We start from the raw sequence: 18,285 nt of genomic DNA, 5'->3' as shown, positions 1-18,285 counted from the left end.
GCAGCACTCCACAGTTTTAGTGTGCACTCCGCCCAGAGGGTGGAGCTAATTCTCAGCCTATATCAGCATGAGTCTGACCTATTTCAAAGCAAGTTGAGAGACGCTGCTGAAACCCACAGCACTCTTCATTAAATATTTGCCAAGATGAATTCTCCTGAGCCTTCTCGTAAGTGACAGTTATTTAGTTTATTACTTCTTGTCAAAGTTCATCACATTTATGAATCATTTGCTGGTGTAATAATGTGATAATGAATTTCTGACCTTGAGATACCCGTATTGGGACCAAGTATCACGTGTTTATTTGAAAATAACATAAAACACAAACAGATTTAACCGTTCCTGCATTTTTGCAGTGTTTTAAGAGTAACTTATTTGTTCTGTTTTCCTACAGAATGTCCTGACAAATTTACCATCGCTCTGTTTGGAGAGAAAGCTGATTTTGTGAGAAAGATTGATAATATAATTCTCAAAGGAACCAACCCTGCAATGACAAATGTGAACAACTTTGTTGAGAGAGAGAATGACTTGTACAGAATCATCAGCACTCCTGATTTTTTTGAAAAATGTCATCAACACGACAAGCTGATTATTGATTTCATGGCACTTTCTGATCCTGGGCCTGATCTGTTCATACTGGCAATCGATGCAGAAAACGACCAAGAAGATAATGTTCGGGCTCAAATACTTAAACTTCAAGATATCTTTGGAGCCAATGTCACACAAAGTTTAGTTATAATCTTAGAAAACCAAAAGAGCCGTGGTTTACTGGAGAATGTGAAACAAATGTTCTATATCCAGATGGAAATTGTAGATGAAAAATGGTGTTTATGCCGCAAGTCATTCCGGTTTGACTACAAAAGCTGCAGTAAGGATGTTGTGGAACAGCGGAAAAATGATCTGAAACACACAAGGTAAAAACTTCATTTTCTTCCTATCTGTAATATACTGCATTTGAATAACAAGTCTAATTGTATTAACAGTTAGCTTCTGTTTCCTCTAATGAGGGTATCCATCAAAGGTGGAAGAAGTCACGAAATCATTTTTATTTAGTTGAAATGCCATAATGTTAAAATAATAAAATATAAAACATACTTTAGGTTATGTTAAACAAGTCTCATCCATTTCTTGCACTGCTGAGGTTTGGTGGTGTTTCCAGCTTACATAATATAATGACACAATACTATGACACTTCAGGCAGATTTTCTGCATTGCATTTAAATTTTGTTCTTTTCATTTAACATTAAAATGGTTCTGGTCAAGGATTAGGTGTTTTATTAGTCCACACTACATGCTCTGAAATGACATGGTGAAGTGTGATTATACGCAAATATATTTTTTATGTTTTGTCATTTGCTTTGTAAATACAATGGTCACAATTACTCTTCCAGAAACACAAAGGTTCTACCTTATAATCCTGGGAGCAAAGGTGAGTTTGTAAATTCAATATATGTTATAAAACTGACTTGTTTTTATTAAATTATAAAGTGAAAGTACACTCACAAAGTAATCAATCCATTCTATTACTGACTATTGAAAACAGTCATAGTACTAATTTTCTTATTTTTGCAACAGGTATAATGAAAGTTAAATAAAATAGATTTTTTTCAGAGTGAATTAGAAAAAAAAGTATTTGGTTAGATTTCAAAACATTATTTAAATATGTTTCATAATGTGATACTTTAAAAATTATGCATTATGAATTTTTCCTCAGAAGCCAGGAATCAAAGCACATCCATCTCAGAGCAGACTGCCCCACCAGCAGAGGCACCTGGACAGGACAAAGGTATGAAAGGCAAGATGTGAGATCGGGAACTGAGTTAAAGACAGTTTAGTGCTATTTTTGTGGCTTTTTAAGAACCAGTGCTCACTCTGCATAAGACATTTTCAGAGCCGTTTTAATTATATGCGTTCTTGAACGACACTTCTATTGTATTGTAGACCACAATATCAAAGTTTCATTTTTTTCATATTTATTTTTATTACAAACATTATGTGTATGTTTAGCTAACATTGCCAAATATGTCTGCTTATTAATACCAAGTCAGCTGAGGCCCTCAACATATTGTTGTACTGTGATATAATTTTATCCACTTTTCCACATATTACCCACTTTTCCTCTGGAGCAACTCATCAAAATACACCAGCTCAGAGCAGACTGCCTCACCTGCCGCATTTTTTCAGCATAAGCTATATCTGTTGCGTCATCTACAACTCCCAATGACAAAACCTTTTCATATTTATATTTTTAGTGAATGTGAGTGCAAATGGTTGTCTCTCTATGTTAGCCCAGAGTCAGGCTGGCGACCTGTCCAGGGTGTCCCCGCCTCTCACCCTATGGTATCCAGGATAGGCCCCAGCTCCTCCACAACCCTGACAAGGATAAGCGGAAGAGAATGGGTGCATGGATGATGGATGGCTGTGTAGTTTAGATTTTTAAAGTATTGAAGATCCTACAAATTGTCCTATGTGAACCATTTAAGTCCAGCTAGTGATCTCTAGTTTATTATCTACTGTTCATGACGACAAAACCTTCTCATATTTATAATTAACTATCAAACATTCTGCAAAAGAATACACTGAGGGTACACTGAGGTTTCTGAACATATTGTTGTACTATGACAAAAGTAAGCATTATTCATTTTTCCTCAGGAGCAACTAATCAGAATACACCCAGCTCAGAGCAGCCTACCACACCGGCAGAAAAAGCACATGTACAAGACAAAGGTATGCTTCAGAAAACCACAATATATTTAACCTCAAAGTAATAGGAAGTGAGACTGACAGTTTGTTCTTTACTTTGGGTAACAGTTTTAGTTTTTCACCATAAACTATAACCTAAATTCCAGAAAAGCTGGGAAGTTGTGTAACAGAACATAAGTAACATAATAAATGTTCAAACTGTTTAGTTTTACAATTTTATGCACAAAATTTGCTAATTTCAAATTTGATACTTGCCACAGTTGGGACAGGGGCATTATTACCATGGTGTAGCATCTTCTCTTCTTTTCAAAAGTTTGAAGACGTCTGGGCATCGAGGTTATGAGTTTTGGTGTTGGGTCCCATTTTTGTCTGATATACACTACTGGTCAAACGTTTTAGAACACCCCAATTTTTCCAGTTATTGCAGTTATTAATTTATTGCAATTCAAGTCATTCAAGGTTACCCAAAACTGAAAAATAATGTACATTTCAGAATTATACAAAAAGGCCTTTTTCAGTGAGCACAAAATGGCAATAACAGTGGAAGAGAGACAGACCATCATAACATTTGAAAATGTAGGTCTTTCCTACAGAAAAATTGCAAATACAGTCAAGGTGTCAGTGAGTACAGTTTCCTCTTCACCATCAAAAGGCTCTCAGAAAGTAGGGCAAACTCTGACAGGAAGAGGTCTGGCAGACCCAAAGCCACAACTCAATTAGAAGACAAGTTTCTGAGAGTTAACAGCTTGTGAGATAGGCAGCTCACAGGACAACAACTTAAAGCACAGTTGAAGTTGTGTGGTCATAGTAACCAAGTCTCAGTTTGAACTATGAAGAGAAGAGCTGCAGGTTTGACAGGACGAGCTGCAGCAAGAAAGCCATTGCTAAGACATCAGAATAAGACAAAGAGGCTTGCCTGGGCAATGAAACACCACCATTGGACCACTGAGGACTGCAACAAGGTAATATGGACTGATGAATAAAAATTTGAAATCTTCGGTTCATCACACAGGATCTTTGTAAGCATTTGAGTAGGAGAAAGGATGGTTCCACATTGTATGGCATCAACTGTCAAACATGGAAGAGGAAGTGTGATGGTCTGGATCCAGGGTGCCACAGGTGGCGACTTTGATAAGTGAAAGGTTTAGAATACATTTTGTTTATAAATTGATTCCATGATTTCTTTTTTCACAACTCCAATTGTTTATTTGTACTATTATTTCATTTCAGAGTGCAATGAGACATTAAACTGCATAATTTTCAATTTAAAAAAAAAAAGAAATTGGGTTGTTCTAACACCTTTGACTCGTAGTGTAGGTTTCAGCTGCTAAAGAGTTTCTGGTCATCTTTATTTTTCATTTAGTGATGCGGCAAATGTTGTCTAGAGTTGAAAGGTCTGAACTGTTGGCAGGCCAATTCCACACTCGGACTCTTCTCCGACGAAGCCATGGTGTTGTAATAGCTGCAGTATGCACTTTTGCATTGCATTGCATTTGTCCTGCTAAAATACACAAGGCTTTCTCTGAAATAGATGTCATCTCGAGGGGAGCATATGTTGCTCTAAAACCTATGTATCTTTTTGCATTCCTAGTTCCTTCCAATACATCCAACCTGCTCATATCATATGAACTTATGCACCCCCACAACATCAGAGTTGCTGACTTTTGAACTCAGTGCTAATAACATACTGGAAGGTCTCCCTCCTCTTTAGCCCAGAGGACATGCTGGTGATTACCAACAAGCATGTCAAATGGACTCGTCTAACCAAAGCAAACTTTGAAACAGTCCATTTCAAATGACTCTGGACCCACAGGACATGCAATGCTTCCGGACTATGTTTGAATATGGCTTCCTTTTTGCGTGATAGAGCTTAAGTTGGCATGTGTAGATGGCACGGCGGATTTTGTTAACTGACAGTGGTTTCTGGAAGCATTCCTGGGCCCATTTAGTAATGTCAGTGACACACATGCCGATGAGTGATGTAGTCAAAGGAGCTTGCAAAGAAATGATGTGATGTAGTGTTGTTTTAGGGCCCGAAGACCACAGGCATTCAATAGTCTCTGGCCGTGTCCCTTAGAGAAATCCAGTTTCTCTAAATCTTTTGATTATATTTTGTACTGCATGAGAGTGAGACTTGCAAAGCCTTTCCAATTTGATGTTGAGGAGCATTGTTTTTGAAGTATCCACAATCTTTACAAGCACTATTTGACAGACTGGAGCCTCTGCCCTAAGACATCCCTTATAACTAATCATATTACATGTTACCTGATATCAGTTAAGTTAATTACTTGCTAGGTATTCTCCCAGTTTAATCTATTTGAACTTCAGAACTGAAGAAGGATGAGAGGTGAAACGTCCTCAAGAAACTTGAAATCCAGACGCTTTTCTGTCCAAGCTCCTTAGACCTTTTTGAACTTCCTTGACTTGTCAGCCATTTTTTGCCCCATGCCAACATTTTTGGGAGATGTAGCAGGCTTCTGAAATGACCTCATTTGTTGGATAAAGTTGTACAATTTCTCAGTTTAAACCTTTATGTTATTTATGTTCTGTTGTGAACAGAGATGGGCCGTAATGCATTAAAAGTAACACATTACTGTAATACGATTACTTTTTTAATGAGTATACTAAAGGATTACTATTTCAAAAAAGAAATTAAGACCTGAACTCTTCCACAGCATGCATTTTTAATTTCTTTTTGATATTTGGCCATATTGGGGCCCGATGAATGTAAAAACAAAGAATTACCAGAATTTTTTTTTACCTGATTTTTGTTTCTAAGAAAAATGAGATCCACATATCAGGATATTCATTTAAAATGTCGATATAACAGTAGCTGTATAATGTCCTCGTAAGTGGATATCAGGTCCTTGTAGAGCAAAATTGAGTATTTTGGTCTAAATAACCCAAAATGTGATGTCCACATACAGTGGGGCAAAAAAGTATTTAGTCAGCCACCGATTGTGCAAGTTCCCCCACCTAAAATGATGACAGAGGTCAGTAATTTGCACCAGAGGTACACTTCAACTGTGAGAGACAGAATGTGAAAAAAAAATCCATGAATCCACATGGTAGGATTTGTAAAGAATTTATTCGTAAATCAGGGTGGAAAATAAGTATTTGGTCAATAACAAAAATACAACTCAATACTTTGTAACATAACCTTTGTTGGCAATAACAGAGGTCAAACATTTACTATAGGTCTTTACCAGGTTTGCACACACAGTAGCTGGTATTTTGGCCCATTCCTCCATGCAGATCTTCTCGAGAGCAGTGATGTTTTGGGGCTGTCGCCGAGCAACACGGACTTTCAACTCCCGCCACAGATTTTCTATGGGGTTGAGGTCTGGAGACTGGCTAGGCCACTCCAGGACTTTCAAATGCTTCTTACGGAGCCACTCCTTTGTTGCCCGGGCGGTGTGTTTTGGATCATTGTCATGTTGGAAGACCCAGCCTCGTTTCATCTTCAAAGTTCTCACTGATGGAAGGAGGTTTTGGCTCAAAATCTCACGATACATGGCCCCATTCATTCTGTCCTTAACACGGATCAGTCGTCCTGTCCCCTTGGCAGAAAAACAGCCCCATAGCATGATGTTTCCACCCCCATGCTTCACAGTAGGTATGGTGTTCTTGGGATGCAACTCAGTATTCTTCTTCCTCCAAACACGACGAGTTGAGTCTACACCAAAAAGTTCTACTTTGGTTTCATCTGACCACATGACATTCTCCCAATCCTCTGCTGTATCATCCATGTGCTCTCTGGCAAACTTCAGACGGGCCTGGACATGCACTGGCTTCAGCAGCGGAACACGTCTGGCACTGCGGGATTTGATTCCCTGCCGTTGTAGTGTGTTACTGATGGTGACCTTTGTTACTTTGGTCCCAGCTCTCTGCAGGTCATTCACCAGGTCCCCCCGTGTGGTTCTGGGATCTTTGCTCACCGTTCTCATGATCATTTTGACCCCACGGGATGAGATCTTGCGTGGAGCCCCAGATCAAGGGAGATTATCAGTGGTCTTGTATGTCTTCCATTTTCTGATGATTGCTCCCACAGTTGATTTTTTCACACCAAGCTGCTTGCCTATTGTAGATTCACTCTTCCCAGTCTGGTGCAGGTCTACAATACTTTTCCTGGTGTCCTTCGAGAGCTCTTTGGTCTTGGCCATGGCGGAGTTTGGAGTCTGACTGTTTGAGGCTGTGGACAGGTGTCTTTTATACAGATGATGAGTTCAAACAGGTGCCATTCATACAGGTAACGAGTGGGGGACAGAAAAGCTTCTTACAGAAGACGTTACAGGTCTGTGAGAGCCAGAGATTTTCCTTGTTTGAGGTGACCAAATACTTATTTTCCACCCTAATTTACGAATAAATTCTTTACAAATCCTAGCATGTGAATTCATGGATTTTTTTTTCACATTCTGTCTCTCACAGTTGAAGTGTACCTCTGGTGCAAATTACTGACCTCTGTCATCATTTTAAGTGGGGGAACTTGCACAATCGGTGGCTGACTAAATACTTTTTTGCCCCACTGTACGTGAACGTCAGGTCCTAGGAGGTTAAAATACTCTTACTTTTCCGTAAGCATGCTGCGTTACTAAACCGTGATTTTGTTTGTGAGAGTGTTTCATGACAATGATGTACGAACGTGCAACGTCCGTGGCAGCAATAGACATGTGTAGATCAACAATGGATGATACGGAGTGCGGGAGAGAGTACGACCATGCAGCGTTTAAGCTTGGAAGTACTGACATTACTTTGACTTTAATTTCGTAAAAAGGGACATTAACATCCGCTGTACACTCTGCGTGGGAAGAAAACTTCTTTCTGCAGCAAAAAATGAAACTTCAAATCTGAGCAAGTACCGGGCACGCTGCCACGGGAATGTGAAATTCACAGAGAAACTCCGGATCCCCCACTGACATAACCACTGCAACCCCAGGCAAACCTCCACCCGCCCCACTCCTGCTAAACAGGTGAAAATAGATTTAATGAATCTTTGATTTTATTTATTTACTGCTGTGTTTTACTTGCATCTATTTGAAAGAGTGAGTATAAACACAAAACACTGTTTTTATTTTATATGCTGGAATATGCAGCAAATATAGGTTTAAATGTTAAACAAATTCTTCAAGTCAAAGACTGTTGCCTATAATTTCAATTTTTCTTGATGCATAAAGTTAAAAGATTAAAACTAATAAAACAAGTTTGAAAAAGAGACTTTTTTCATCATACTGGTTCGTGTAATTTGAAAGAATCTTAGTTTTCATTTTGTTCAAATTTAAAGAGGTTCTGGAATTTGGGTTGCATATCTGTTGTGTTATATACAATTCCCAATGACAAAACCTTTTCATACTTGTGTTTTTTAGTAAATGTGTAGTCCAGATTTGTAAGTATTGAGGAACGTACAATTATCCTATATAAGCCACTTAAGGACAGCTACTCATCTCTATTTTTTATGATGTAGAAACCTTCTGATATTTATAATTAACTTACATGAACAAACATATCTGTTTATGAATAACAGGTACGCGGAGGTTTCTGAACATATTGTTGTAATAAGACAAAAGTATGCATTATCCACTGTTCTTCAGGAGTCAGTACTCAAAGTACATCCAGTTCAGAACAGACTGTCCCAACTGCAGAAGAAGCAACTGTACAAGAGAAGGGTATGCTTCAGAAATCCACAAAACATTTTATCTCAAAATGACAGAAAATGAGTCAATTTAAATATCTGTACATGACTAACACGTTTATGACCAATGTAAACAAATTCCAGACAATTTAATGCTTTTGTTACATTTTTAACACTTACTGTGTAAGCCATTTAAATGTTTTTAATTATATGTATAAAATATCTCTTTATTTTATTTATAAAATGACAGTGTGAAAACCTTATGTGCATGTGTAGCTAATGTTACCAAACCTGCTTAGAAATAACAAATGTGCTGAGATTCTGAACATATTGTACTGTGATAGAAGTATGTATTATCCACTTTTTCCTCAGGAGCAAATAATGAAAATACACCCAGCTCAGAGCAGACTACCAAACCAGCAGAAAAGGCACTTGTGCAAGAAAAGGGTATGCTTAAAACAAAAACAATATATTTAATCTCAAAATAATAGGAAGTGAGTAGTTTGCTCTTTATTTTGTATAACACTACTATTTTTTCACCATAAACTGTATCTGTTGTGTTATCTATAATTCTCAGTGACAAAAAAATCTCATATTGATGTTTGTTAGTAAATGTGTAGTTGAGATGTTTTAAGTTTTGAAGATCCTACAGCCAACCTATGTTAAGCCATTTAAGTCCAGCTAGTCGTCTTTATTTTATTATCTATAGTTCATGATGTTCTCATACTTTTTAAATAACTTACATTACCAAACATGTCTGTTTGTGAATAACGAGTATGTTGAGGTTTCTGAACATAATGTTGCAATAAGATAAAAGTATCTTCTTTTCTTCAGGAGTCAGTAATCAAAGTACATCCAGCTCAGAACAGACTGTCCTACCTGCAGAAGAAGCAGCTGTACAAGAAAAGGGTATGCCTCAGAAATCCACGAAACATATCATCTCAAAATGAAAGAAACAAGAGACCATTTAAATAATATTTGCACAACATGACTAAAAACATTTTAATTACATTTAAATTGAATAATAATAAATTGAGTAATTTAATACTTTTATAAGACATTTTATGTCTTTTTGAGAACTTGTGATCACCCTGTGTAAATAAGTGCAATTTTTTCATCATATGTGATATGTTTAGACAAGATAAACTTGCTTTCATGATAAAATACCAATCAATCAGGAGCCAGGAATCACAGTACATCCATCTCAGAGCAGACTGACCGGCCAAGAGGAAAAGGACCTGGAAGAAACAAGGGTGTGCTTCAGAAAACTACATCTAATTCTGAAAGTGAGATCATATAAACTGATATTTGATGTATATTGTTTTAGAAAATACAGTTAAAAAAATCTAATTTTAAAGTGGTCATAAGTAAGACAACTTAAACATAACAAAGCTTGGAGATCTAAATTTTCTGCATTTTATTTAAAGCTGACATATTGGCACCCAGAGGTTGAAAACCAACACTATTGGAAACTATTGATGAAATAATCTAGCATTTACTTTCAGTTGAGAGGGGCAGTGATGCAAAGGAAGACATCATATTTAACATCATTCTGCTGGGACAAACTGGGACTGGGAAGAGTGCGACTGCAAACACCATCCTGGCTGCTGGGAAGCACCACAAGGACAAAGGCCAGGGTTTTGAAGCCAAGCCAAGCTCCATACCAATCACCACCAAGTGTAAGGACAAAATAATCGAGATATGTGGAACAAAAGTTAGACTGGTCGACACCCCAGACTTCTTTTATGAAGATAAACCTATAGAGGAGGCACAAGTAGAAGAGTGTAAGAGGTACTGTCAGGAAGGGCAGTGTGTAGTGTTACTTGTGATACAGTTGGGCAGGTTCACAGATGGTGAAATAGGAATATTAGAGAAACTGGAAGACAAGCTTGGCTGGAAAATCAGGAAAAACACAATTGTCCTATTTACACATGGAGATGATTTGAAAGGCACAGTGGATCAGTTTATCGGCAACAGGAGTTGTCTCAAGCACATTGTGAAATCTTGTAACAATCGTTACCATGTATTCAATAACAACTCCAAGGATACTAAACAAGTCAGGGAGCTCTTTGATAAATTTCGTGAAGAAAGCTTTTTAAACTCAAAACCACATTCACAGTGCCCTTTATTCTAGCTACTGCTGATTCAGGGGTGTGAAGTGCAATTTTCTGCTGGCATGTGAACTAATTTTACATTAAACCTAGATATCATGATTTGCCATTTTGTTTCATCTTGAATATTTAGCCAAACTGAAAGGACATTAGTAAACAATTTATAATTTTTCATCAGACTGCCAAAGTTGGTGATACAACCTCTAGCTCTTATGTATGTATATGAAATAGTGCAGTCAGTTATAAAGACTAACTTTAAAAGACTTAGAAACATGCTGAGGAGAGCTTGCTGTGAAATTAAAGTGGTTCCTAAGCAACATACAGATTAAATGTTTATGAATAAATTGAATACATTTTTGATTTTATTTACCTATTTTTTTCTGTGACTGATGTTTGGACAACACAAAAGACTTCAAACAGGAAATGCAGTGAAAAATAAATTATACAACACACTCACATAGCCTTAACACATGTTAAAGCTATAATATATTCTACTTATTCCATTACTGGCTCATTAGTGTGTTCTCGAGTTTTTGCTGAAATGCGCATTGGGGAAGTGAAAACAAACTGAAAAAATAGAAGCTTCAAACTTCTACTTTCCACTGTATCATCATATGAAAAGTTGCAACTTTTTATGTTTGGAGCCTGATAATTCAAATTTCATTAGATCTGACTGTTATCCCTTCCATATGGCGTGTATTTATATAGCGCTTTTCTAGTCCCTAAGGACCCCAAAGCACTTTACATATCCAGTCATCCACCCATTCACACACACATTCACACACTGGTGATGGCAAGCTACATTGTAGCCACAGCCACCCTGGGGCGCACTGACAGAGGCGAGGCTGCCGGACACTGGCGCCACCGAGCCCACTGACAACCAACCAGTAGGCAACGGGTGAAGTGTCTTGCCCAAGGACACAACGACCGAGACTGTCCAAGCTGGGGCTCGAACCGGCAACCTTCCAATTACAAGGCGAACTCCCAACTCTTGAGCCACGATCGCCCCAATATCACATCTACCTCAGTGCTTTTTCTCTAGCTCAGTGAATTCCTCTCTAGTCCCTAAATGGATCTTTCAGGCCAAAGCCGCCTTCTAAAAATGCATGGGCATCTGGTATTCTAATGATAGCTTGTTTTACAAAACAATAAATGTACCAATAGCATACAGAATAAATAGGCTAAACACAAATAAAAGTTATTATTCAGAGGACAAAGGTGACACGTGGCCGTTTGTAATTTGCAGGTGTTTGTCAATTTAAACATACATTCAGTTTCTCCTCTGAATGTGCAATGAATGTAATATTGTAGAAAAAAAGTCATCAATATATACATTATCATTTGGCATTAATTTTCTCACTGTTCTTTTTTTTTCTTGTTTCTGTGCAATAAACTGCCACTGCTACCTGTACTCTTGCTCATGAACACATTCATTTATGATTACTACTACCATCAGTGAAAAGGTACTGTTAACCGTACTGCTTTATTTTGCAATGGACATGTAACTGTGTATGAATATTTTGCTAAAACTGTCAGGAGTGTCTGAACTAGAAAAAAGAATGTTTGCAAAAGTTAATCAAACATCACATCATCAGCTAGCTATAAAATAATAGACCATTATTAGCCAACACTTTAAAGTCTTTGTTATATTTGTCAGAAAGCAATGGTTGAAATTATGTTTTTTTACCTAATAAAAAATGTTGCATAAACAGCTGATGAAACCAAATCGATCCTGATATTATGCATAGCAAGAAAATAGAATATGCTTCTAAGTTAGTAAACCATCTGTCTGGATTAGTCTCAGCCAACTGGAATGTTCACTGTACAATTTCTTAGGTGTTTGCTATTTCTTTCAACATTTCTTTCAACACAGTAGGTTAGTTTGACAATTTCAGAAACATATGTGGTAAAGATAGTGTTGCTCAATGGCCGCGCCAAGTCATAGAGAGCAGATACTGCTTCCTGCTAATACTGAAATAACAACAATAGGCAGTGGCTCTGAGTTACTGATGAAAGTGCATCTCAGAAACAGTTTACTGATAATGAGGAAGCTTCAATAGGCCACAGACTTAATTTTGTGGGAACACCTGGATATTAGGTATAAATATAATTTGTCTAAAAGTAATTTTAGGTAATGAATTATTTCTTAAACAAACATAATCATAACTTTACTATTACTTAATAATGAATGCATAACTTACCCTTTTATATAAACTACAAGGCTAAGTACAAACAATAGTCAGCTTTAAAAAAACAAACACCATTTGTTAAGAGAACAAGGGCGACACCTGGTGGTGATGGGTCTGAGTGAAGTACATACAGTATCTCACAAAAGTGAGTACAAGTACACCCCTCACATTTTTGTTATATCTTTTCATAACAAAACATTGAAAATATGACACTTTGATACAATGTAAAGTAGTCAGTGTACAGCTTGTATAACACTGTACAAAACTGAGTACACCCCTAAGTGAAAATGGCTAATTGTGCCCAATTAGCCATTTTCACTTCTGGTGTCATGTGAAGTCTAACACGGCACATAGTGGCAAATAATTCTCTGAGGATCTGAAAAAAGGATTGTTACTCTACATAAAGATGACCTAGGCTATGAGAATATTGCCAAAACTCTGAAACTGAGCTGCAGCACAGTGGCCAAAACCATGCAGTTTAACAGGACAGGTTCCACTCAGAACAAACCTCATCATGGTCGACCAAAGAAGTTGAGTGCACATGCTCAGTGTCATACCCAGAGGTTGTCTTTTGTAAGATAGGTGTATGAGTGCTGCCAGCATTACTGCCGAGGTTGAAGGTGTGGAGGGTCAGCCTGTCAGCGCTCAGACCATATGCCGCACACTGCATCACATGGCTGTCGTCCATGAAGGAAGTGTCTTCTAAAGATAATGCACAAGAAAGCCTGCAAACAGTTTGCTGAAGACAAGCAGACTAAGAACATGGATTAGCTGTGGCCTGATGAGACCAAGATAAACTGATTTGGTTCAGATGGTGTCAGGGTGTGTGGTGGCAAACAGGTGAGGAGTACAAAGACAAGTGTGTCTTGCCTACAGTCAAGCATGGTGGTGGGATGTCATTGTTTGGGGCTGCATGAGTAATGTTGGCACTGAGGATCTACAGTTAGTTGAGGGAACCATGAATGCCAACATGTAATGTGACATGTACTGAAGCAGAGTATTCTTCCTTCCCTTATTCCCTTCATTCAGAAACTGGGCCACAGGACAGTATTTCACTTCTCTGTACAAGTAACTTACCAGATGCAGCTGATTTGTTTTTCATATATGGTTTAATTTGTTAAGGTTTGTTTGTTTTTAAGTGGGCATGTGCCCCTGCCTTGCTCCCACCAATATCAACTGTGTCTGAAATCACTCACTCCTCACTTAACAGAACATGAGTGGTGGGCAATTAATTTTCCCATGAGAAACTGGGATTGTTGGGACCAATATGCTGCACTCAGTTCCGCTCGGTATTAATTTTAAATCTTTATAAACTGCTACTGGTAATAGTAGATGTTACAATTAGAAATTGTAAAATTAAATTAATGCGATTTACATGTAATTACATAATAGATGTCTTTGAGATCATTCAGTTATTCACTGCTCCCCAGAAAGTGGAATTTCTGATAAAACCAAAAATGAAATTTTACAATACAAATAACATTTACTCATATATCCATGAGTAAATGGTTAGGTTATTTCTCATTAACGCAAATATCTAGTCAGCCACTCGGGATCGGGGGAGATTGGTGATTTAAGACACTTTAAATGTGGCATGGTTTTTCATAACAGAGGTCAGGGTAGAATGCCCAAACTTTTGGAGCTGACCGTAATGAAACAACAACTTGTTACAACTGAAGTATCCTCAAGAGCATCTCTGAATGCACAATATGTCAAACGTTGAAGCAGATGGGTTACAGCAGCAGAAGACCAGATTGGGTGCCACTCCTGACAGCTAAGAACAGGAAACTGCTACAATTCACACAGGCTCACAAAAATTTGACAATAGAGGTTTGGAAAAATGTTGCCTGGCCTGATGAATCGCAATTTTTGCTGGAACGTTTGGATGGCAGGGTCATAGTTTGGTGTAAATGCATGAAATCATGGATCTATTCATTTTACATATCAATATTTGAAATAATCACAGAACTGTTACAGTACTTACCACGGAACGTGTGCTCAGGAAATCCGGAATCTGTTGTTACCACAAACTGCCACACGAGGGCGCTCAAGTAGAAAACAGATGATTTACAAAGCATTTTTACAAAGTGATTTACACAAGACAAACAAATATGGAAGCCCGTTTCCACCACACAAAAAAATGTAAAGTTTTGAGTTAATAAGTCGAAATTTCGAGAAAAGTAACTCAAAATTTCAAGTTACTTCTGCCAATCAGTAATCTACATGGAAAGCACATTCAAAACTGGATCGCAACAAATTGGCGCTTTCGAGAGTACGTTTGGTGATATTAACGCCATGTGATTCAGCTAATAACACAAGGATTTCATCAGTTGTGAAGCCACACTGAAAATAATCAGCAATTTCTGCATTCATGACTGGCTGTAATACTGGTAGCTTAGCTGTAGCATTTGTAGCTGAGGGCTTCAGCTTCCGGGTAACAAGGAAATGACGAACTCGAAATTTCGAATTAATAACTCAAAATTTTGAGAAAAGTCAGTCAAAGTTTTGAGTTATTAACGTGAAATTTCAAGAAAAGTAAGTCGAAATTTTGAGAAAATAACTAGAAATTTTAAGTTATTTAAAAAAAAATTATTTTTTTTAAAAAAAAGCATCCATGACTCGAAATTTCGAGTTTTGGATCCTTTTTTTTTTTTTGTGGCAGAAACGGGCTTCCATACCTCCATACTAGCAGATCATGAAAATCATATGAAAGATTAAAACAGCAGAAGTAACATTTATCATCATTTTAAAAGGAGATTTAAAAAATGACTAAAATAAGAGGGGGAAACTGGGAAAGCTTTAAAAGAGTTGATATCTATGTGAAGCTTTATCTGAACTGCTTCACTGCAACTGTTAAATCAACCACCAGAAGGCGACGGGAAGCCTGTCGCTTGATGCCGCGTCATCGTTCAGTCTCAATTCAAAGATTATTCATGATAGAAGACGGATCACTCCGATAATTTATTTAATTATTTTTCAACTTTCTCTTTATAGATTTTGTCGTTTTAAAACTGTAATTGCAGTAAGTTATTTCCTATAAATATTTAGAAGTTAATGTTTGACCCAAATGTTGAACACATCTGCATTTTTCTGTGGGAAACAGTCTTGGAATATCTGAGTAACTAGAATAAAGAAAGTGATCTTTATCACAAGTAAGTGGGGAATTTTCAGTCATCATGGCCGGCGTCAACAGAGGCAGCCAAACACTAAATCTATGTGAGTGGAACATAATTAACTACAGAAACAAGAGCAATGCACCAGTAATATCACACTGATTAAGAGCCTGTAGTGTGCACTACTCTAGAAAAGAAATTCACAGCATGTGACAATAAACTACTTCTTCTTTTTTTTTCCTGATCCATCAAACCTTTCACCAGAATGTTCCCTGAATAGTCTTGTCAATGCCACCATGCTTTTGATGAGATGTTAGGGCAAAATTACATGTATTGTTTATTTATTTGTGCTAAATCTGACTGCAAAGTAGGCTATAATTTGGTTAGGCCAGCCACTGTAGATCTGAAACATTTTATGATATGCTGCACCTCAGGGGCTGAAAAAAATATCTTGTATCCTGCAGTTTTATCAGTTATAAAAACAATAAAAAGGGATTCCATGTGAAATAAAGATACACATAGAATAGAATAGAATAGAATAGAATAGAATAGAATAGAATAGAATTCAACTTTATTGTCATTGCACATGCACAGGTACAGGGCAACGAAATGCAGTTTGCATCCATCCAGAAGTGCTTTAGTGATATAGATATATTACAATATATATTAGCAATAATATAGATATGTGAGTATATTACAGAAATGGGTCTATTATGGTATGTTATAATGTACACGGTATGAAGTATGTTGTGAATATTCTATAACTATAAGTATGTACAGGCTGTAGTGAGTACAAGCTATGTACAGGATATGAACAGGATATAAATATGAAAAACTATACAGAATATGAAATAAATAACTTTACAGAAATCTGAGATATACAGTTATACAGAAATGGGAACTATGCAAGTTGTAAACAGTTGTAGGATTAAAGATTATCGAATGTACAGAATGATTATTTACACAGAGCTATACAGTAGTGCAGTTAAGATAAGTGAGGGTGTAGATAGTTTCTACAGAGGCTATATAAAGTGCTAGTGGTTGTGAGTGGTGGTTCAGTCCATGTTATTATTGTGTTTGAGGGTACAGTTGTCCATTGTGGGTGTGTGTATGTTCAGTCCATGAGTTTAACGTGGGTCAGATGTCAGGAGGCAGAGTTCAGGAGTCTGACAGCTGTGGGGAAGAAGCTGTTCCGGTACCTGGTGGTCTTAGTCCGGAGGCTCCTGTGGCGCCTCCCAGAGGGCAGGAGGGTGAAGAGTCCATGTGATGGGTGACTGGGGTCTTTGATGATTTTCCCAGCCCTTTTCAGACACCGCTTCCTGTAGATGTCTTTTATGGCAGGAAGTGGTGCTCCGGCGATGCGCTGGGCAGTTTTCACGACCCTCTGCAACGCCTTCCGGTCCGAGGCAGAGCAGTTCCCGTACCAGACTGTTATACAGTTGGTCAGGATGCTCTCGATGGTGCAGCGATAGAAGTTCACCAGGATGTCTGAGGACAGGTGGTTCTTCCTCAGAGTCCTCAAGAAGAAGAGGCGCTGGTGAGCCTTCTTGACCAGCTTGGAGCAGTTGGTCGTCCAGGTGAGATCCTCGGAGATGTGGACTCCCAGGAACTTGAAGCTGCTCACACGCTCCACAGCCGTCCCCTTAATGTGGATGGGTGGATGTGGGTCAGCATTCCTCCTGTAGTCCACGATGAGCTCCTTGGTCTTCTCGGTGTTAAGCAGCAGGTTGTTTCTGTCGCACCACTCAGCCAGACGATCCACCTCCTCCCTGTAGGCGGCCTCATCGTTGTCACTGATGAGGCCAATCACCGTGGTGTCATCTGCAAACTTAATGATGGTGTTGGAACCGTCAGCAGGTCTGCAGTCGTGGGTGAAGAGGGAGTAGAGGAAAGGGCTCATCACACAGCCTTGTGGTACACCGGTGTTCATTGTGATGGTAGATGAGCAGCGGTTATCCAGCCGGACATGTTGGGGGCGGTTGGTCAGGAAGTCCAGTAACCATTTGCAGATGAGGGAACTGATACCCAGGTCTGTCAGTTTCCTGATGAGTTGTGAGGGGTGGATTGTATTGAATGCTGAACTGAAGTCTATAAACAGCATTCTGGCGTAGGCGTTGTTGTTGTCCAGGTGTGAGAGGACAGAGTGCATTGCGATGGAGACTGCATCCTCTGTGCTCCTGTTCCGGCGGTATGCGAATTGGTGGGGGTCCAGGGTGGGGGGGAGACAGGATTTGAAGTGTGCTAGGACCAGTCGCTCTAAGCACTTAGTGATGATGGGGGTGAGTGCTACTGGGCGGTAATCATTGAGGCAAGATGGGTTGGAGTTTTTGGGTATCGGGACGATGGAGGTGGATTTGAAGCAGGCCGGTACCACAGCGTGGGCCAAGGACAGATTGAATATGTCTGTGAGCACTCCTGCAAGCTCCCCAGAACACGCTCTGAGAACACGCCCGGGGATGCCATCAGGGCCTGCAGCCTTGTGGACATTGATCCTGCTCAGCACCGCTCCTACATCGGTGGGGGAGAGAGTCCACACATCATCC

The 18,285-nt window shown here is 38.6% G+C and overlaps 1 protein-coding gene across 1 annotated transcript; it reads left to right on the top strand.

The window, feature by feature from the left end:
- The first annotated feature begins 98 nt into the window (after window positions 1-98).
- LOC309711370 (uncharacterized protein) lies at window positions 99-12,217 on the top strand. The gene is made up of 10 exons (XM_082541645.1): window positions 99-166; window positions 392-911; window positions 1,389-1,426; window positions 1,712-1,783; window positions 2,650-2,724; window positions 8,289-8,363; window positions 8,702-8,776; window positions 9,164-9,238; window positions 9,508-9,615; window positions 9,835-12,217. The coding sequence occupies exons 1-10, from the start codon at window positions 145-147 to the stop codon at window positions 10,461-10,463; spliced, it is 1,689 nt and encodes a 562-aa protein (XP_082397771.1). The 5' UTR covers window positions 99-144; the 3' UTR covers window positions 10,464-12,217.
- The last annotated feature ends 6,068 nt before the right edge of the window (window positions 12,218-18,285 follow it).

Source organism: Aulonocara stuartgranti, assembly GCF_965226115.1.
Source record: "Aulonocara stuartgranti genome assembly, chromosome: 7".
NCBI lineage: Eukaryota > Metazoa > Chordata > Actinopteri > Cichliformes > Cichlidae > Aulonocara > Aulonocara stuartgranti.
The sequence above is the reverse complement of the archived record's forward strand: the minus strand, read 5'-3'. Positions and strand labels throughout refer to the sequence as shown.

Coding starts and splice junctions, on each gene's coding strand:
- LOC309711370 (XM_082541645.1), top strand. CDS start 145: ATGAATTCTCCTGAGCCTTCTC. Junction 8,364..8,701: donor AGCAACTGTACAAGAGAAGG/GTATGCTTCAGA, acceptor CTTTTTCCTCAG/GAGCAAATAATGAAAATACA. Junction 8,777..9,163: donor GGCACTTGTGCAAGAAAAGG/GTATGCTTAAAA, acceptor TCTTTTCTTCAG/GAGTCAGTAATCAAAGTACA.